The 21,899-nt window shown below is 41.7% G+C and overlaps 1 protein-coding gene across 1 annotated transcript in view; it reads right to left on the bottom strand.

Moving 5' to 3' along the window:
* Window positions 1-21,899, bottom strand: part of MCM10 (minichromosome maintenance 10 replication initiation factor) — a 948,221-nt gene that overhangs the window by 205,840 nt on the left and 720,482 nt on the right. The window contains exon 16 of the mRNA XM_044087964.1: window positions 7,058-7,196. Coding sequence (XP_043943899.1) covers window positions 7,058-7,196 — 139 coding nt within the window. The remainder of the gene's footprint in view (window positions 1-7,057; window positions 7,197-21,899) is intronic.

The following is a 21,899-nucleotide window of genomic DNA, read 5'->3' as shown; positions in this document are numbered from 1 at the left end:
CTCGGATCCGACATGCTCGAGGGCACAGTCGGCGTTAAAGAGACCAGAGCTATCGGCGCCGACGAATCCCCGGCTCCGAAAGGGCCCGGATCCTATGACTCCGAGACCCGAAAACGAGTCGGAGAAGGAGTGATCGGAGCAAAAATGGGGGCCGCACCCCCCCAGAGGGGGGGAGGCAAGAGCACCCACATCTGCATTTGGGTCTGTATGAATCGACGCATCATCCGATCCATGTCCGCGTCGGTGAGGCTTCTGGTCGATCTAGAAGTCGTCGAGGCAGGCCAGGAGGGCCGCCTCGACGACCTCGAGACCAATACTCCTCCTCCGGCTCTGGCGAAAAACAGGGTGAACGGCGCCGAGAGGGGGAGGATCCGGAAACCCTCAAGAGACCTAGCCAGCTTAGATGGTGGGGCTGAGGGTTGAGTCTCAGCCCGCCTTTTCTGAGACTTGTGCCCTTCCTTGTGTCTCTTCTCTTTGGAGGAAGAGGCACCCGAGTCCCCCGAGCTCACACCCAAAGAGGGAGGTTGAGTCCCCGGTTGAGCTGGGGGCGCAGAAGGCACCGGGGGCTGCCGAGGCAGCCTGAGCGGGAGAGGAAGAAGAAGCCGATTCCTGGGGAAGCAAGCCTGCCAGGATTAGCTTATTCTTCCTGTCCCTAAGTGCCCGGGGGTTAAAGGCCGCACATATTGGGCAGGCCGTTGATAAATGGGCCACTCCCAGGCATAAAACGCACTGAGTGTGGCCATCAGCCGGAGAAAGCTTATGGCCACACTCAGTACACTTTGAAAATACGGCTTTTGGCCCTTCAGCCATTTTGACTAACACTCACACACGCACACCCAAACACTAAGGGGGGGGGGGGTGTCACACAGAAAAACAACTAACTCTAAAAAAATAATGAGTATCTAAACTACGACTAACAAAACCCAGGGATACTACTCACACGTACACTAAAAAATACAATCTTCCCAGTTGAGAAAAGTTTGAGAAAAGTAACGATCTCACCAAAAGCCAAGGAGCTCTTCAAAGGTAGCTGCTTCAGCCGTGGCAAAAAACGATCTGAGGTAATACAACATGTAGCAGGGGATTATGGGTAGGGGGAGGAGCTAGGAGCTCAGATCTTGTAGCTTGGAAAGCTGCCGGCTCGGATCCGATACCCACAGGTTGCAGAGCAAATGAAGTAACTACTTCAGATCCAGCCTTAATTAGTTCACAGACATAAGTAAGGACTCAGGGAGGTCTACCTGGCAAGGATCCCTGTCCTTATGGAGACACCATTTGGAGAATTTTTCCCATTTCAATAAGTAGGATCTCCTAGTACTGGGTTTTCTGGCTTCCCTCAGGACTAAAAGCACGTCCTCCGAGTAGTCATGTCTGAAGGGGATTAGACATTTATCACCCACAGTGTTAGGCCTAACATCTGTTGGTGAGGGTGAATTAGAGTTCCTTTTTGTTGTGTGAGTAGGTCCATCTTGTGGGGTAACTTGTCGTGGTTGCCTTTCGCTAATGAGAGAAGTAGGGGGAATCAGTACTGCCTTGGCCAACAGGGAGTCGGCAACAAGATTTTTAATTTGTCCCTCCTGCTTTTCAGGAGGACTTTTTGAATGAGAGGGAAGGGTGGAGATGCATAAAGAAACCGTCCCTTCCATGGAACACTGAAGGCATCTACCCTCCAAGCAAGTGGAGAGTGGTCCTTGGTGCATAATTTTTCCAATTGTCTGTTCTGGGGGGAGGCAAACAAGTCTACTTGAGGAGTGCCCCACCGGTGGACAATGTTTACAATGGTCTCCCTATTCAGCATCCACTTGTGCTGTAGGGAGGATGTTCTGCTGAGAATATCCATTTGTTTGTTGTCCTGAGAAGGGATGTATGTTGCTTGCAGGGATAAGTTGGTCCTGGAGGCGACCTCCCAAATTGACGTCGTCATCTGGCAGAGGAGGTAGGCCTTGGTCCCTCCCTGTTTGCTTAGATAACACATGACTGTCGTGGTGTCTGTGAAAACCTGAAGGTGGACCGGATGCAAGATAGGGAGGAAGGCTTTCAGGGCCAGAAGAACTGCAGTCATTTCCCTCACACTGATATGTTTCTTTCAGAGGGTAGGGTTCCAGGCCTCCTGTACCATGAAATCTTTCATGGTAGTCTCCCCACCCTAGGTCTTATACATCTGTATACATGTGTTAGGTTGGGGAAGGTGGTTTGAAGGCCCGGGTTCAGGAGTATTTGTTGGATCCACCACCATAGTTCTGCTTTGAGGCAGGGCAGAAGGGTAATCTGATCCTCTAAGGGATGTTGGTGTTGTGACCAACATTTTTCAGGTACCATTGCAGTTTTCACATGTGCATTCTGGCTAGAGGCAGCATGGGGATGGTGGCTGCCATTAGTCCCAGGATCTGCAAGAATTGTCTTGCAGATATCTGATGAATATGTAATAGGTTTTGGAAGCAAGTGGAGAGAGACAGACCTTTGTCCTGAGGGAGGAAAGCCCACATCAGGTCTGTTCTGATCCTGCAGCCCGGAAAGATTTTGTCGTGCTGGGGGATTAAGGATGACTTTTGGAGGTTGAGGATGAATCCTAAGCTTCAAAGCAGGGAACTGGTGCATCTCAGATGGTTTTGAAGGGTGTCCTCTGTTTCTGCTAGAATGAGGATGTCATCTAGGTAAGGATAGATTTGAACACCTCTGGTTCTGCAGAAAACTATGGCTAGGCATTTTGTTAATACACTGGGTGCAGTAGATAAACCAAAGGGTAAGGCTGTAAAATGAAAATGAGAGCAGGCCCCAGTGAAGCTCAAGAATCATCTGTTGGAGGGTTTTATGGGAATATGGAGATATGCTTCCTTTAGGTCTAGTGTGGCCATAAAGGCCTTTGGTGGCAATAATGGATGAAGAGTTTGAAGGGATAGCATTTTGAATGATGGAACTTTCAGGAAATGGTTTAGAAAGGGTAGGTCTAGTATTGGTCTCCAAGGGCCATCTTTTTGGGGACCAGAAAGAGTCTTAAGTAAAAGCCTTTTCATTCCTGTCCTCGAGGGACAGGTTCTATAGTTCCTAATGTCAGAAGGTCTTGCGGTATTGTGAGGGATGAGATGTAGTTGTTTTTTTGGGGGTAAAGGAATATCCCTTGGAAGGGGTTTTTCCTTCCAAGAAAGGAAATATCTGCAGTCAGATATGATGGATTTCCAAATGGGGAGGGAATGGGAGAGGCGGGCTGACAAGGGGAGGTGGGCAAGGCAGTCACGCACTGTTAGGTCCACTTCTATCTTGAAAAGGCTGTCTCTGACTGGGTTGTGAGGCAACTGGTCTGGATGAGGTTTGCCTCCTGGTTCCTCTCCTGTGCCTGGAAGAGGAAGGGGTAACACAGAAGGGGGCCTTCTGACAATGGCAGCTTTTGCAGGATATTTCCTGTAGTATTTAGGGATGGGGGACACAAGTAAGTGCTTGATGTCTTGAAGCTCTTTACTTTTTTCCTGCAGGTTTTTGAAAAGGTCTGTAGACTGTTTACCAAACAGGAGGTTGTGGTCTAATAGGGTGTCTAGAATTTTAGAATTAAAATCCTCTGGAAGGGGCTGTAGCCATAGCCAAGAATATCTGCGGAGTACTGATGCAGAAGCAGCAGACCATGCAGAGGCATCTACTGCATCGTAACTGCATCTAATAGAATGTCTGGCTACCTGGGAAGCTAGGGGCAATTTAGATGCTATCTCAGTTTTGGTAGGGCAGTCAGGGGTGGATGCCAAGAGAGTAGGGGCTTCTGATACTAGGTCCAAGGCATATTTTATCATATGAGTTTGATAACTGACAGCTCTGAAGGCTAGGGTGGAAGAGATATAAACCTTTGCTAGTCTGTTCATGTTTTTGCTATCCTTATCAGTGGGCAGAAGAGATGCTGAAGGGATCAGTCTAGATTGCTTGTCTGGGGATACAGCAATTACAGCAGGGTCTGCCAGGGGAGGTTTTACTAAGAATTTCAGTTCATCAGGAACTTTATAGAACCTGTCAGGTCTCTTAGGGGCCAGTGGTTGCGAGTCTGGTTTCTTTGATGCTGAGGTGAAAGCATCAAGGTAGGCAGGCATGACTGGAGGGATGGCTGAAGGTGAAGGAGATTCCACTTGGAGTTGCTCAAAGTATCTCCTTTGAGTGTCAATTATCTGGGAAGTGTCCCATTTAAAGTATTCTTTCATCTTAGCTATGGTCTCCCCAAAGGTGATATCCTCTGGTGGGGAGTCCCCTTCTATAGATTCCTTATCTGGGGAATAATATTCAAGTGTGGAGGCAATTTGTGAAGAATAGAAGACAGATTCATCTGAAGATGAATAGCAGGATTCCTGTTCTTTTTCTTCCCCCTCTTGGGTAGTAGGCAAAGGGAGAGAAGTGGCTAAGGTAGGCCTAGAACTGAGCAGTGGAATGGTGGAGGGGGAAGAGGCCATGGGTCTAAGGGCCATGAAGGCCTACATCAAGGGAGCAGGTAAAAGATTGCCAGTCTGGTGTTTAGTTTTGTTTTTTTTTTTTTTTTTTTTAAAGGCGTAGGTCTCAGAGGAGGCCTGGCTTCAGGAGCCTGGGAAACGGTAGGAGCTTCAGGCAGTGAGATCCTGGTAGGTCATGCAACGATATCTGGTTTCCTCTCGACATCGGAAGGAACAGACATCAGAGCTATCTCCGTGGATGAGCTGCCTGTTACTTCCGAAGTGGCTTCCTCGAAGGGAACCTTCGAAGTAGACTGTTCTGTCGGTTGTCTTTCAACTCCTAAACTGGACGCTGGCAGGACGTCCGATGGTAGAGAGGCAGAGGAAGTAGGCCTGAAAACCTTGGTCTTTTTCTGTGGTGGTTCCGTCAGAGTGGCCGATTCGGGATCTATCCTGAGTGCTAATTTGTTGAGCCTCTGGCTTTCTAAGTATACATTAAGGGCAGCCAGATGGCTATGGAGGGTCTTGAGTATAAAAGATTGACAAATGGAGCAAGCGGTATGGTTGTGCTCTCGGTCTTGACAGAAAACGCAGCAGTCATGAGTACCTTTATCTGGCACCCACATCGGCATTTACCCGTCTTAGTTGACATCAGCTAACGGTAACTATAGTGAACCAAGCTCAAGCAATCTAAAGTCAAAATCCCCAACATGGTACTTAGCTTTAGATGTCTTCAAGTAAAGGAGCGAAGCGATCAATGTGACGGTTGACTGTGGCTGAAAATTTTTGAGGTCTGCGCGTGCAGACGTTGCATTTGGGGTCCCTGCTTTATGGCCCTACGTGTGATGTCCAATGCACCTACAGCAGCCAGGTTTAAGCTTTTGTATAGGAGCCGACGATCGGGTCACCTGAGGCAGGGAATCCCTCACTAAGAATACTGCAACATAAGAACAGAAGGGCATCAAGCTGATCCAGGGCATGTTTGTTTACTCAGTCTAAGAATCGCTGTGCTTACTAAACACTAGATTTAAACAGTAAGTGCTTATAAGAATAACCTCTATGAAAGCCAGCCAGGAATTTATTGTGATAATCTGGAGCCATGGAAGACAATCAATAGCAGTGTGTAAGTTAGAAGTTAAATTGTACTAAAGTGATTTGTAGTTTAATAAGCTCACTTTGGGGGGGGGGGTGTAGTAAGCTTAAAGCCCAGGCATAGAAGGGGTGCTGTCTAAGGATTTGAGCTATATATTTGTAACAGCACATTCATGGACACATTCCAAATGCAGAAATGCCTCTAGGTTAGCAGGTTTATTGTTAAGACTCCTGGCATTGAACACAGCCACCCTGATATGCACCAGGTGTTTCAGGTTAAGAAATCAAGGCTTGAGTGAAATAAGAAATATTTACTTTAACAGCAACATTTAAGAAAGAAATATGTTTATCTGTATCTAACAAAACCCAAGACACTTAATATCCCATGGCAAATCTTGATGAAGTTAAAACACTGACATTGGCTGCATTCTGGTATATGTAAATTACAATGCATCACTACAGAAATATTTTCTCTTGAATTATTTATCTGGAAGACTTTACAGGCTGAAGAATGTATGACTTTCCATAATTCCGTCTGACATTTCATCAGTCAGCCGATGGGGTGACTCATCTTTCTAAGTAAACGCAGAACTATAACTGAATTACTGGGATGCAGCAATGTGGAATCTTTAATAGCAAAGCTGTAAAATGTCTTGTTAAGCAGACCTGAAACAACACTTGCAAACTTAATACAAATTCTCATAAACATCAAGGGGATTACATTCAGTTCCTGTATTGGGATTTTTCTCCCCCCACATGAGACTGCCATTCTCTCGATTCAAGTGTGCAATCTTTTGAGAGATGTGCCAAAATGCTCTAAAACAAAAGAAAAAGAAACTAATTTTCAGCCTCTGTATGGAGAGACTTTGGTCAAAGACCTATTAATATTCTCAAATGATGTGTTCCATCCTTAGTGGATGCTTACACAGCTTCAGAAATTTGAAATAATCTCTTGAATTTATTTTCATCAATTTTCTGTATTTTTCAAAATAGCCTCAAACTGATGCTGCAGCAATAAAATGGTACCTGTAACAATCACATCATATTAGAAATTTCAGTTGTACCCAATGTTTAGAGAATGAAGAAACATCTTTATATTATATATGCATACACGTATATAAAACCTATAATTATATATGTGGGTGTGCGAGCATGTTTATGTGCGTGTCTATATAAATATATATATATATATATATATACACACACACACACACACACACACACACACACACACACACACACATATATATATATATTTATATATATAAAAACACACGCACATTCTCACCCCCCAACACCCTAATATTTGCCCATATGTGGAGACGTTGAAGATAAAAACATGCTGACTTACTAAACAGCTAAGTAATTCAGGAATTTATACATATGACTTACAACACAATTAAACAAAAAGCAAGGAAAACATTTTGACAGATCTTAAAGGAACTATATATATATAGTTGATAACTGGTACTTTAAACAAGCAAATGCTATCAAGAAAAAAATGCACAGTATTTTACAAAACAACCAGTTCTATAAAAGAAATATCAACAGTCAGCCTATTTTACCTTCTGGTGAAGAAAAAGTCTTTTCTACTCTGTCCATCACTTTAACAACATCCAAGTCCACCTGCTTTCGCTTTACACTGTTGGGGTCTTCTTTGGTTATGACTACACCCTTTGTATGCAGTTTGTTTATTGCTGCTAGCTAGAAATAAAGACAGACAAATGCAGGGCTAAGCACAGCACAGACTGACAACACATGTAAACTTTGAGGTCTACTATCTCAGCTAAGGAACTACATTCATGAAATAACTGGTGTTATAACATATAATATCAGCCCCATAATCAGTCTAGTACTGATATTGTTCAGCAGTTGAAAAGCAAAAATGAAAAGAGCCAGAGCTGTGTTTACAGCAAGTTTATCAAAGTGTTCAAAATAAAGTTAACTTCAAAGTCCATTTGTTGACACAGGGTCAGAGCATCCACCTGATCTGCTGGTGACTCAAGTTTAAATGACTTGGAGCCCAATGATGGGTCAGGAGAAGGAAAAGGAGTACCCAGGGGTTAGCTCTCCTTGAAGTGGAATAACAATCAGGGCTTAATCCCATATGTTCACCAGTACAGGACAGATCTAATCAATGGACATGCAACCACAATAATAATGCCTAAAGTCATCTTAGAACTCTATGCATGCAAGCATTATACAGCATATACCTGGATGAAACCCTCTACAGCAATAGTGATGTGGGGGGAAACATGAGGTCAGAATGGAAGGCTGGACCAAAACCAGGAAAAAAAGAAGTTATGTACTCACCATAACGTTCCATGTATGTTGTCCATCTTCGCCTTCATTCTTACCAGGATGGGTTCGGATCCGATCCTCAGATCTGACTCAGCCTTTTTATACAAAAGCTCAAGGTCTTCCACTAGCTCATGGCTAAACCCTATCCCAGCATGTACCAGGAAAGCTCCCCAGATCTTGTTTGCAGTTATAATAACAGTAAGAAAAATAAGGGCAGTTTAATAATTCAGAGAGCAATAAAGAAGGCCAGAGGATAATGATATCCAATTGTACCAACTCAGTCTTCCAGGAGTAAAAATGGCCTGGGGAAGGAGGGTGGGATGTAAGAAAGAAGGTGAAAATGGACAACACACATTGAACATTATGGTGAGTACACAACTTCTTTGTGTGTTGTTGTCTTATCTCGCTTTCATTCTTAACAGGATGAGACAGCACCATCTTTCTTGGGTGGCTCAAGGGAAAATATTCTCCAGAATTGTGGAACCACAGGAGGCCCTATTCAACTTTGTAATAAGTGATAAAGGTATGTGGTCTTGCCCATGTTGCCGCAGCACAAATGGTATCAATTGATAATCTAGCCAGAAAAGCGGAAGAGGTTGCAATGGCTCTTGTAGAGCGGGCTTTAATTCTACTGAGGAGATCTCTGTTTTGAGATTTATAGATGAAGGTTATGCAACCTGAAAGCCATTTTGAAAGTGCCACTTTGGAGAATGAAGTACCTTTCTTTGAATCTGAAAAATATATAAATAGCTGGTCAGATTTTCTGAAGTTCTTTGTCCCGTGTTAGCAGAAATGTAATTGTCTATGCACATCCAATTGATGTAACATGTATTCTGCCTTATTCTCGTAACTTGGGTAAAAGACTGGCAAGCTCTACAGACTGGTTCAAATTTGACTCTGAATATACTTTTGGCAAAAAGGAGAGATTTGTTTGTAAGGAAACCCTGTCTCTGCGGAAAAGTAAGGGGGCTTTACTGACAAGGCTTGCAGCTCTGTCACTCTCCTAGCAGAGGTAATAGCTATCAAGAGAATAGTTTTCCATGTCAAAAACTTGAGTTCACAAGATGATGCTGGCTCAAAAGGAGAAAAAATTAAAAGAGAGGACAAAATCTAAGTCCCATGGTGTTGGGGGGTCTCTAACAGGTTGTCGTAGTAATAAAGTACATTTGAGAAATGTCTTGCATAGCCTATGAACCATAACACTGAGGCCAGATTCACCAATATGAAAACTAGAAATCGCTGCTAGTTGAACTCTAATAGTAGCTGCAGCTGCACATTCATTGATTAATTTTGCCAGAAATTCTAGAATGGAATTGTTTGGGGCAGTAAAGGGATCGATGATTATGAGAAGCCCATATTGAGAATCCTTTCCATTTGATTCTGTATATCTTTCTTGTTGATGCCTTATGAGAAGAAATTAGAATATGTTTCACTGATGAAGAAAAGTTAGGAAACCTAGCTATGGTTGGAATCGGAGCAGCCAACCTGTCAATTTGAAGATTCAAAGGGAGGGATGGAGCATTCCTGACACACGAGTCAGAAGGTCTGGAACTGAGTCCAGAATCCAAGGCTCCTCTCGAAGATGAAGCCATAGGAAGGAGAATCACATTTGATGAGGCCAATATGGGGCGATGACTATCAAGTTCCTTCCCAAGCAAATGGCTTTCTGAAGAACTTTGGTATTAATGGAAAGGGAGGAAAGGCATAGAGGAGGCCAAGGGCCAATCATAAACAAGTACATCCCTTGGTGATTCCCCCAGAGGGGGTAATAAGGGCAAAGTAGTCGCTGCATTTGGCATTCATGGATGTCACAAAAAGGTTGTAGCAAGACTAACCCCATTTGGGGAAAATGTTTTCTACTACCTCCTGTTTTAAGGACCACTGGTGAAGAAACAGAATCGCTCTTCTGAGTCTGTCCACTATCACGTTGGATTTCACCGGGATGTGTGTTGCTATCAGAAAACGTTGGAAAGAGGTCACCCACTACCATACACTCAGGGCCACTCGACAAAGGGGGTAAGATCTGGTTCCTCCTCATTTATTTATGTACCACACAACTGACATGTTGTCTGTCTGTATTGCTATAGTTCCCAGCAGAAGAGAGTCCTGGAATGCTTGCAATGCTAAAAGTGCCACTCTTATCTCTAGGACATTGATGTGCAAATTGGGCCTCATGATCCTGCCAGGTGTCTTGGACTGTCTTTCCCAGATAATGCCCCCACCCAATCTGAGAGGCATCCGTGGTCACTGTGGCCAATAGCTGCGGAAGTACAAATGGTCAGCCTAGCATCATATGGGTGGAGTAAAGCCACCAGCGAAGGTCTTTTTTGCAAGTTTTTGTTATTATTTTGTGGGACATCAGCAATTCCTACATCGACCACTGACTGGAAAGTAACCACTGTATAATTATCATGTGTAAATGTGCTAAAGGGATCAGAGTTACTGCTGCTGCCATGGTCCCCAAAACTTTTAGGACTATTCTTGCTTGCGCTTTTTTCTTTGAGAGTAGACACCCAATGTCATAGAACTTGAATTCTGGAGGAAGTCTGGCCATCATGTTTTTTGAATCCAATTCTCTTCCTATAAATATGACATGCTGAGAAGGCCACAAGGCAGACTTCTCGTAGTTTATTGTAATTCCTAGTTGAGAGCAGAGCTGCAAGGTGGTGTCTCTTGCTTTTAGTAGTAGTTGCTTGGTGGTGGCAGTTAGAAGCCAGTCATCTAAGTATGGAACTACCTGGAATCTTAGGCATCTCAGGTGAGCTGCGACTACTGCCATACATTTGTTGAACACTCTGGGGGCTGTAGTGAGACTAAAGGGCAGAGCTTGAAACTGGTAATGACTGGCTCCCAGCCAAAAGCACAGGTGTCTCCTGAATCGCCTGTCCATTTTTATGTGGTAGTACACATCCTGGGGGTTTACTGAGCACATTCAATTGTCTTGTCCCAGAAAAGAGAGCACTGACTGCAGTGTTACCATCCAGAACCTGGACTTTCTTACTGATTTGTTGAGATTGTTGAGATCCAGAATTGGTCTCCAGTCCCCTGTTTTCTTTGGAAGTGAAAATAATCTTGAGTAGGTTCCGGATCTTAACTGGTCTGGTGAGACTGTTTGGACGACTTTTGTCTAGCAACTTTTGAATTTGTAACTTTGCCTGTTCCCTTTGACTGGGTGGAACATCTGGGATCTTTTTCATGTTTGGAACGGGGAAGAAAAAGGGGATGGAGTAACCTCTGGATATGATGCTTTGCACCCATTTGCCTTTTGTTGTTTGTTGCCAGGCCTCTGGGTACAAAGATAAGCGGCACCTGACTGCCTGCAGAGATGGACAGGCGGGCTTCCTTTCAGGAGCACTGAAAGGGCTTACCAAAGAAAGATTCTCTCTCACCCTGATTCTGCAGACCCCCTCTGTCGCATGGACAACGTCTTCCATTACCACTTCCCCCTCTGCCACTGGGTGAAGGTTCACCACGTGTCCTGGAAAGCTCACTGAGATTTTCAAAACCACATTTTTCCACTTCCCTTCTGACCTTTGGGATATGGGCTGGTAAGTAGGGAAAAATGGACTCCTACGGCAGACAGTGTCTTTCCTTCTTGCTCACACCTGGTCAGTGTATCTTTGACTTTGGGCCCAGACAGAGATGAGCCATCGAATGGGACATTCACAAAGGAAGATTTAAAGGGTTCCGCGAAATCACACAATTGCATCCAAGAATGCCTCCTTAGGGAAATTCCTGAACCCACTGCTCTACTCACTCCATCCGCTGCATAACAAATCAGTCTTATGGAGGAGTTGACAACTGAATTTAAGATAGAGAGCTGTGAGGAAACTTTATCGGAACTCCCTTCAACTACTGAACTTTGGAAAGTATCTCCTAACTCTTTCAGGAGGTCTCTCTGCAATCTAGTAAAATGGGTTAGGTAAGTCAGCAATCTGAGGGCAAAAGTCACTGAAGAAAAAATGCACTTTGCATATCTGTCCATTGTACAAGATTCTTGTTAGGTAGATAAACAGAAGATGTCTCTGAGAGTTTCTTCTTGGTGGCTGCTGCCGCCACCACCATAGCATCTACTGGGATTCCTTTAGTTAGAAAAGCTTTTTCTGCTGGGGATGTGATGCACTTATATGGCCTCCTAGGAACAGGTTCCACTGAATCTGGAGACTCCCACACCTTCCGAATAACTAGGTCCATAAGCTTGTCGAAAGGTGGAGACACCCAAGTGGAGGAAGGGTGAGATTCAAAGGCTTTCAGGCATGCGGACTCCTCTGCCAAAGGGTTAGTGGACTTACAGCCTCCTCTCTGCTTAAGTATTTCTAGGATGTCTCCAATGGAAACATCATCTAGAGGCGACCGTGGGTACCCTTCAGCTTCATAGAGTCTGTATCAGAGGTGATGGACGCCTAAAGTGCTTCCTCATGCACAGTCTCTTTCGAGGGACCTCCTCAGAGGGGTACTCTGGGGAGGTTTTGGAAGAGTGGGAGGTGCCTTGTGGGGCATCCTGAGGTCTAAGATCTCTGCATCCCTGTGGATGTGAGGACACAGAGGCAGATACCACTGCTTTTGGGGGAAGAACATCTGGAGATGACAATGGAACTGCCTGTGGAGACAGTACTCTCATCACCTCAAAAGCCCCCTGTCCTTGATCCGAGGAAATCCCAGGATCCAAAGAGATGGATGGAGGGAACCCCATCCCCCCCTGGAATTAAGGACAATGGGCCCGAAGCTGATGTAGGGGCCAAGCCCACATGAGCCAATGCCCCAAGAGACAAAGCTGGATCCGACCTGCCACCCCAGACCCGACCTAAGAGCATTGGCTCCCAGACTCCTCAAGTTCCACTGGAGCAGAGGACATTGGAGCAATGGTTGTATCCGAAGATCCTGACATAGGTCTCAGATCCGAATGTTCCACTATCAACTCTGGACATTCTGGCTCTGAAATCTGAGGTCGGATCAGAGGAGGAATCTGCGCAGAAGAGGAGGATGAGGTCAGATCCGAAGCCCTCGGGGATGGATCCAATAATAACTTGGCCAGTGCTGGTGTCCTTAATAGCCTCTGCACCACTCGATCCAAGTTGCATCGGATAAGCTCCTGGAAGACCGAGTTGAAGGGACTGGAGACTTGGTAGGCTGTAAAATGGGTGACTTTAGGGTCGGAAAGAACGGCTCCAAGACTGAGGACCGGCTCTGAATCTCAGATTCCATTGGCACCGAGACAGATGGTGCCTGGGCTGTAGATCTGTCGGATCCGACACACTTTGGATCTGGTGTCAAAGTTCTTGAAACCTTTTTTGATGGCTCTAATGGAGCACTAGAAGAGGAAGATCTCTTCTTAGACTTATCAGATTTTTGTAGTAGGAGATTTGTCAGAATTGTGTGAAGCCGGACCTTTTTGTATTGCCTCTGAGAAGGGTTTTTTTAACAGTCCTCTCAATATTAATTTGTTTTTCCTCTCCAGGAGTGCTCTGTGGCTAAAGGAATGACAGACAGAGCAAGACTCCTGGAGACGGACAGCTCCTAGAAAATAGACACAAATTGTGTGTCTGTCAGTCAACGATATTTTTTGTCCACATTTTTTGAAACCTGACGGTTTCGACTCCTTAGAAGACCTTGTAATAGAGAACAGAACTTGTTAGAGAAGTTATATATCTATATCTATATATATATATATATATATATATATATATATATATATATATATTTATACATATATATATATATATATATATATATATATATATATATATATATATATATATATATATATACATATATTTTTAAAGAACTAAAGGGAGGGCAAAGCCCTCTAACTTAAACAGGCTATGCCCAGGAGATGGAAAGGGATACAGTAAGGAGAAAGCCCTCTAACTTAACTCATTCATACCAATGCAGGTCTGTAGTTTAATTTCCAATGATTACATTCTGAACTTTTTGACAAAAATCAAGTTATGTCCTTACAGTTCAAACAAATTTTCATATCTCTGGAGAGATGAGGATTACTGAAGAAATGTTTGGCAAACTCTTCAGCACAAACAAATAACTACAGTAGGAATGTTCATTAGATTCAGGTCTTAAACTAGATTTTACAGGTCATAATAAACACAGTAACTATTAATTTTGTAATATTTGTAAACATACAATACTTCTGTAAACTTCAAGCTACACATACTGTCAAAAGCATTTTGTCTTTTATATTAGATTTTGCAGTCCTGTTGGTGTTACTTGGTTGTGGAGCTATTTAGAAAAAAATATTAAAATTATGAGAAATATAAATAAATAGCACATGACAATAATTAATATCTCATTAGTTGCACTAAGCAGAGGTCAAATATAAGTGCAGTTGTGCTGCCCCTCACGTAAGCTTTAAGATGAAATCTTTCAAAAGATTACATGGAACATGAGTTTGGAATTAGTAGTGTGTAAATATAAAACGGCTGTACATGATGCCTCGCGGCACTGGTATGATGTAACTGCAGAAAGACCTAGAGGTGTCACTAGGCTGCAAAGAGTTAAATGGGCTAAGGGAATAGCAGTTCTCTAACTCAAACTGTCTATTTGAATAGAAAAACCTGCAGAAGAGAAACAACAACCAGAGAAAGAGCCCTCTAGCTTAAAAGAGCTAAATAAACTTTTAAAGAAAGAGCCGTAATAGGGAGAACAAGGCCTAATCGAAAGACGGCCAACAGCAGAAAAAAACACAAAAAGCGGAAATACACTATGCAATACAAAAAACTACTAATTTTAAACAATTAACAATGAAAATAAGCATTTTTTTAAGCAATAGAGAATAACAGAAAGGTTATACTTAGCCAGATCTAGTAGAATGAGCACCTGATCTTGTTTAGCAGCAAATGAGACCTGGGGAGCTTTCCTGGTGCATGCTCGGATAGGGTTTAGCCACGAGCTAGTGGAAGACCTTGAGCTTGTATATCAAGGCCAAGTCAGCTCCGAGGATCGGATCCGAACCCATCCTGGTAAGAATGAAGGAGAGATAGGACAACAACACAAGAAATGTTTTTCTTCAGGAGTACTGATCTAGTCTCTCTTTTCTGTAGTTTCAAAACACTCAACCTACCACTGTACCAGCTAATGTCAAGGTCTCCATAGATACTGTTTCAGAAGGGAAAAACATGTACCCAATTAAAACAGAAAATCTACAATAAATAATCTGCATTTTTACCATCTTTCAATCTCCAGTGTTCCCTACAATCTGCATGAAGCAGGGTTCTTTCTTCTCAGTGAAGTGAGCAGATAACATAAAAGTTGCTAGGGAGGACTGTAACACCAACTCCTTAAAAGCATTTCACCTTCTCTTTAGCTGGCATTGTCCTGCTCCTCATCTGGAACACAGCTTCTCCTAACATCCTTCACCACATTCTTATACCTCCCTTGAAACTGCTAAATCACTTAACTTGCTTATCCCCCTTCTGATACTTCACTTCATTGCAGTACTTAAACTATTAAACCAACTTATAATTAGCACAACCAAATTACCATTCCATCACTACTGCTCTGTTAACACTTAAACTTGCTTATTTAACATTTGTCAACCGGGAAAGTCCAATTGAACGCAAGTCCTTTTTCAGCAGAGGCCCGGGGAGAAAAGCTCCGCTTAAAAAAAATAATACATACAACATATAATACATACAAGTACAGTAGATCAATATAGCCAAATGTACAATAGAATATAATCTTAAGAGTGAGACATAACTAGAAATCTAGAATCTAGGACACTTTGTGTAATCAGAAACATAGATTGTAATACAAGTTTAAAATTCTAGACTACAGGACACTTAGTGTAGTTAGAATTATACTACTCAGTTGTAACACAAGGTATTATTTGTGTCACACATTTTGTGTATGACTATTAAGAGAGACTCGCATCTAAATTTAGCTTAGGAAAAACATACTGGATTAACCAAGAGCCCTAGCATGGAAAACATACAGGATTAATCAGGAGCCCTACATGGACATATCCAGTTGTTGGTTAGGTGGGTTTTTAGTAAAGTTTTAAATTGCAGTGGATTTGAGGCAGATTTTATATTAGAAGGTACAGTATTCCAGACTTTAGCTACACAGATGGAGAAAAGAGATTCCCGGGCCTGATTATTAGCAGTGGAGATTTTTATTAGGGATTTATTATTTGATCGTAATGTTCAGGTGCAGGAATATGGTTGTAGTAAATTTTGCAGGGCAGGGGTCTTTTCTTTGTCACAGAATGATTTATGGGCCATAGCTACTTGGTTATAATGTAATAGTTGAGGAAACTCTAGCCAGGTTTAGCTGTCTGAGTGATGTACAGTGATCTAACTTGGAGTTGGAATTGGCTGCGAATCTTGCAATTTTGTTGTAGCATGTTTCGAGTTTTGTAAGTTCACATTTCCTAAGGTTGGTGAGAATTGGTGATGCATACATGAGGGTAGAGATTAAGTGTATTTGTGCTATGGCGACTTTGATATTGTTTGTAAAGTATAGTTTATTCCTATACAGAGTACCTAGTTTTTTGTGGACTTTTTTGATGGTTTGTGCTATGTGGAAATCATATCTCATGTTATTGTCGATTTCTACTCCTAGCAGTTTTGTATGGGCAGTGGGTGAGATAATAGTCTTGTTAGCAGATTCAACAGTGAATGTGGAGGGGGTTGGTGTGGCTTTGGTGGGAAGAAATAGCATAAGTTTCGTTGGGATTCAGGATCAATTGGGAGTTGGTTAGCCACTTTTCAATTGCAAGAAATGAGTTTTGGATGCGTATCTGTAGTTCTGGAATGGTGGGGGCAGCACAGATCACTGTGGAATCATCTGCATACTGAATTACGGATGCTTGTGGGACTGATGTATGGAGATTATTTGTAAATAATAAGAATAGGAGAGGACCTAGTATAGAGCCCTGGGGGACACTTATGATGGTAAGTAATAGGGGTGAGTTCTCCTTGCCATAGTACTGCTTGCTGATGTCCATTCAAGTAATCTTGTAACCAGGCAAGTGACTGGGAAAGGTTTAGTGAAGAAAGGGTGGAAAGAAGTTTACTGTGGGACACCATGTCGAAGGCTTTTGATAGATCTAAGAAAATAGAGGATACGTATTTGTGATTATTTCTGTGTTGATTTATTATGCTGGTGAAAGGGCAGTGGTTATACTATGATTTGGACGAAAACCATGTTGAAATTGAGTTAATAGGTTATTTGTTTGAAGCTAGTGCATGAGTTGTGTGTGGACAATTCTCTCTAATATTTTGGACAATGGGCTATTATTCTATAGCAATAGGTCTGTAGTTGGTTAGGTCAGTACTACCACCGCCTTTGTGGAGGGGAAGTATATGGAATATTTTCCATATGGAAGGGATTTTTTGTTCAACTATGTATCTGTTAATCAGTATGGAGACTGGGTATGGTATTGCTTTGGCTAATACTCTAATACCTCACTCTACTGTTTTTCGTAAATTACTCCTACCTATCTTATACACCACTCTTCTATCTGTAAATTCTAAACACAATACTTGTATATGGTTTGTGAATATCTATATAAATGTTATTATATGGACTATTATTCTACGTATTCAATGAAACTGTACTGTAAAAACTGGTTGCATTAAATTTGATATCTGCACCTCTGCTGAAAAAGGCAACCTGTTCCTAGTTGAACTTAGACTTTCCCAGTAAACAAATATCAATAAATAAATAATTTCATATTTAACACATTTATTAAATTATCACTTAAGACATTGGGAAACATACATTAATATATAAAAAAACATATTAACATGTTTCCAGTTATATTCATTATATATTACATACGTTCTTTTTATAATTTTCATCAGTCCAAAATTATAAAAAATCCACAAACACAAAAGAAAACTTGGAAAAGAAAACAAAAGACAGCACGGGGGCTGAGGACCACTCAAGTATACTTTATTTAGCGCTTTCTTCTCCCTGGTACACAAAACATCATCAGAATAAAGTAACCCTAAAACAACCGCCTTATATTTACACACAGGAATTCTGACTGGAGATACAATTAACCCTAAAACGCTCATATTTAAAGCAACAGGTATTAAAAACATGGAACACTTCAAACCACTAATTAAAAAATCCAAAACTTAATATAAATATATATATATATATATATATATATATAAATATATATATATATATATATATATATACACATATATATATATATATATATATATATATATATATATATATATATATGTGTGTGTATATATATATATATATATATATATATATATACAAACAGACACACATACACACATATACATTTTTAGAATATCTCAAATAATATAATGGCAACTTTTAAATACAAATACATATAAAAATACAAATGACTGCATTTCTACCATTCTGAACTAGCTTTCAACTTTAAAATGTTGTGAATGGCACACTGATCGTTAAGACCTGTGGGCACCACAGCATTGAGTCTAAGCTGCCATTGTAACTTTTTAAATTCTAAAAATACATTAAAAGAGCCTCCCCTTTCCCCAAGGTCTACATGATCAATAACTACAAATTTAAATAAATGCTGATCATATGCTATCAGGTGTCTAGCTTTAGCTAGAGCATTATTACCATCCTGCTTTCTAATGCTATAACTATGCTGATAAATTCTAGTGCGGAAGTGTCTAATAGTTTTTCCTACGTAGAATGCTGGGCATTGCTGACATAAATTCCATGTACACTATGCCTTTTGAATTGCAACAATATTTCTTTTTCAATTGAATACGTCCATAACTGTCCAACATCACCGAATTTGTTTCTAAAATATACTAACATTGCGTACAAGTCCCACACTTGGACAACCTGCCTCCGTACTCACCGGCCCTTTCTCTTTCCACCATACTTTTTATACACATATCCTTTTGATATACTATTCTTGGTGTACCCCCAACCACTTTAATATAGTATATTTAATATAGCATTCTACTTAGGAAAAACTATTAGACACTTCCGCACTAAAATTTATCAGCACAGTTATAGCATTAGAAAGTAGGATGGTAATAATGCTCTAGCTAGACACCTGATAGCATATGATCAGCATTCATTTAAATTTGTAGTTATTGATCATGTAGACCTTGGGGAAAGGGGAGATTCTTTTAATGTATTTTTAGAATTTAAAGAGTAATAATGGCATCTTAGACTCAATGCTGTGGTGCCCCCAGGTCTTAACAATCAATTGTTCCCTTGTTCTTGTTGTGGTATTAATCTTGGTGGCTTTGGAATTGACCTGTAAATCTGTGTTTGAACACTCCTCCTGGGCTCATCTCATTTGCTCAATCAACTGAGTACAGGTGAGATAATATTTTGATTTCAGACACTCATACCATTCCCATCTGTTCAGCCCTATCCCAGCTCTATCCTAGTCTAGTCTCATTAGCTCATCATGCCTAATACAGAGTGAACATTTGAGTAGGCATACCCACATAGGCCCTGGACTTGTCTGATTCAAGACTGCTGGAACAGGGCTCAGTTTTGAGTTTTTTTTACTGGTTAATTGCTAATTTGTTTATATCAGTTTGCTTGTTTTCTATTGTTATATAAAAAAATTGCACTTTATCTGCTTTTACTGTATTTGTATTTCTTCCTACTTTATTACCTTATTTACTTTTTCCTCTTCTTAAAAGTACTTAATTGTGTTTATTCTGCGGCATTTATTACTGCTTGGTAGTAACCTCATTAAATTGTAACTGTTATTCTAAGTCTTTTGGTTAAAGCACTTGGGCTTCAGACCAGTTATTTTACATTAAGAAGGTTTGTGGTCTGCACTGTTGTGGCAGGACAGGTAGCTTACATCCTTCTAAGTTGGGAACTGCTGATTGAAGGCTCAGTGTCTGTTATTCTAAAAGTGTATTAGTTCTGGTTTAAGCACTTGGGCTCCAGGCCAGTTATTTTACATTAAGAAAGTTTGTGGTCTGCACTCTTGTGGGAGGAGAGGCTAGATTCTGCCCTTCTGAGCTGGGAATTTCTGGTTAAATGCTTACTGTGCCTGCTTATTTGAACTGTTTTTCTGATATTGGTGTGCCTTGTCTGCTGTAGCATAGACTAGATTCAGGCCTGCTGAATCTAGCTTTGTTTGTATAACTTGAGCACTGATCCAGGTCATCGTTTCTTGGAGAAGGTTCCCCTGCACCCTAGTGGCAGGAGTGTGCGGTTAGAACTTGTCAGATTGAAGAATGCTGGAACAGGGCTCAGTTTTGAGTTTTTTTACTGGTAAAATTGTTTAAATCAGTTTGCTCATTTTCTATTGTTATAAAAAATAAATAAATAAAAAAATTGCACTTTATTCATCTGGTTTTACTGTAATTGTGTTTCTTCATACTTTATTACTTTATTTTGCTTGTGCTTCTTCTTAAAAGTACTCAGTTGTATTATTCTGCTGTGGGTATTACTTCTTGGTAGTAGCCTGATTAAATTGCAACTGTTATTCTAAGCCTTTGGTTTAAGCACTAGGGCTTCAGACCAGTTGTTTTACATTAAGAAGGTTTGTGGACTGCATTGTTGTGGCAGGACAGGTAGCTTACATCCTTCAAAGATGGGAACTGCTGATTGAAGGCTCAGTGTTTGTTATTCTAAAAGTGCATTAGTTCTGGTTTAAGCACTTGGGCTTCAAGCTCGTTATTTTACATTAAGAAGGTTTGTGGTCTGCCCTCTTGTGGGAGAAGAAGCTAGATTCTGCCCCTCTGAGCTGGGAATTTCTGGTTAAAGGCTTATTGTGCCTGCTTATTTGATCTGTTTCTTTCTGAAATTTGTGCGCCTTGTTTGCTGTAGCCCAGAAGTTAGTAGTTTATTGGCCATTTTGGGCTAATTTCTCTCTCTTTCATTTCCCTGCTATAAAAAATGCATTTGTGCGGTTTTGCATGCTGGGCAGCGCCGGTTAGCTAGGGTTAAACTATTCCCGGCTCAATGAAATCTACTCTTCAGTTTTTCCCTTGGAACTAGACAAACTTTCAACTTAAGCACTCAACCCATTCATTTCACATCCCAGCACTAGCTCAAAACTCATAGCAAGCACTAATTAACCCTAGCACTAGACCTCCTATACTGTCCAGAAGGACAAGGCTCTCTATTCGCCCCTACCAGCCAATCAGTAAAACAGCTCACTTTACCTATTCAGGCATGTCCAAAGGGCAGTTTCAGGTGTACTCTCCAGTCCAACTGGTGAATCTGGGCATTTTGAGGCAATGTTACAACTGCCTTATGTACACAGACAACCCTCTTCCCCTATCACCAAACACTAATATAAGCGAGAGATGCAATTTATACAGCGAAACTGGAGGCAAAGCTCTCTCAACCCAAGATTGGAACTGACCGTCAAGAGGAGAAGCAAAATACTTGCAACACACCACCAGTCTCACACAGACCTACTAAACCAATCCCGGCAAATAACACACATAAATACACGAAAACATACTCGGAGGCTCTAAATAAAAATCTGCAAAAGCAACACAGACCTCCAAAGCAGACACCCAAGCAACCTCCACAACTCATCACAAACCATGAAACACATACTTCACATAATCAGTGTGCCACGCAATCACAGCCCTTAAAGCAAAATAACATACCCAACACACTAGTAATAGGCGACTCTATAGTCATTCACAATGATGTCCCACTAACTAGGCTGGACAAGGAGAAGGTTACAGTTAGCTGCCTGTCGGGTGCCAGGATCTGCCACATAACACAAGCACTCAGGTCGCTCCAGAACAAGTACAAATACGACTCTGTCACTGTCTATGTTGGTGTGAATGACCTGAGACGTACCTCCCTGGACTACATGAAGAGAGACATGGAAGAGCTCCCTGGTCACGTAGCCCAGACCGGTATGACCCTGACCCTGAGTATCATCCTGGCATCACCAAGAATGATGCCACAGTATAAAGAAAAAATGATCAATTTCAACAATTGGCTAAGTTTCTGGTGTCATTCAAACAGGATCCAATATCTGTCCACCTGGGATGACATGTTTGACAAGCCATGTTGCTTCGCAAGATATGGCTTGCACCTGTCACCCTTAGGCTTTCGAATACTGGCCAAGGCTTTTGCCGCCCCCATAGTGCCTTTTTTAGGCAAGGCTCAAAAGACAAACCCACC

Source organism: Protopterus annectens, chromosome 11.part0, assembly GCF_019279795.1.
Source record: "Protopterus annectens isolate FY-2018-M chromosome 11.part0, PAN1.0, whole genome shotgun sequence".
In the NCBI taxonomy this organism is placed as follows: domain Eukaryota; kingdom Metazoa; phylum Chordata; order Ceratodontiformes; family Protopteridae; genus Protopterus; species Protopterus annectens.
Note: the sequence above shows the minus strand (reverse complement) of the source record. Positions and strands in the feature narration are given on the sequence as shown.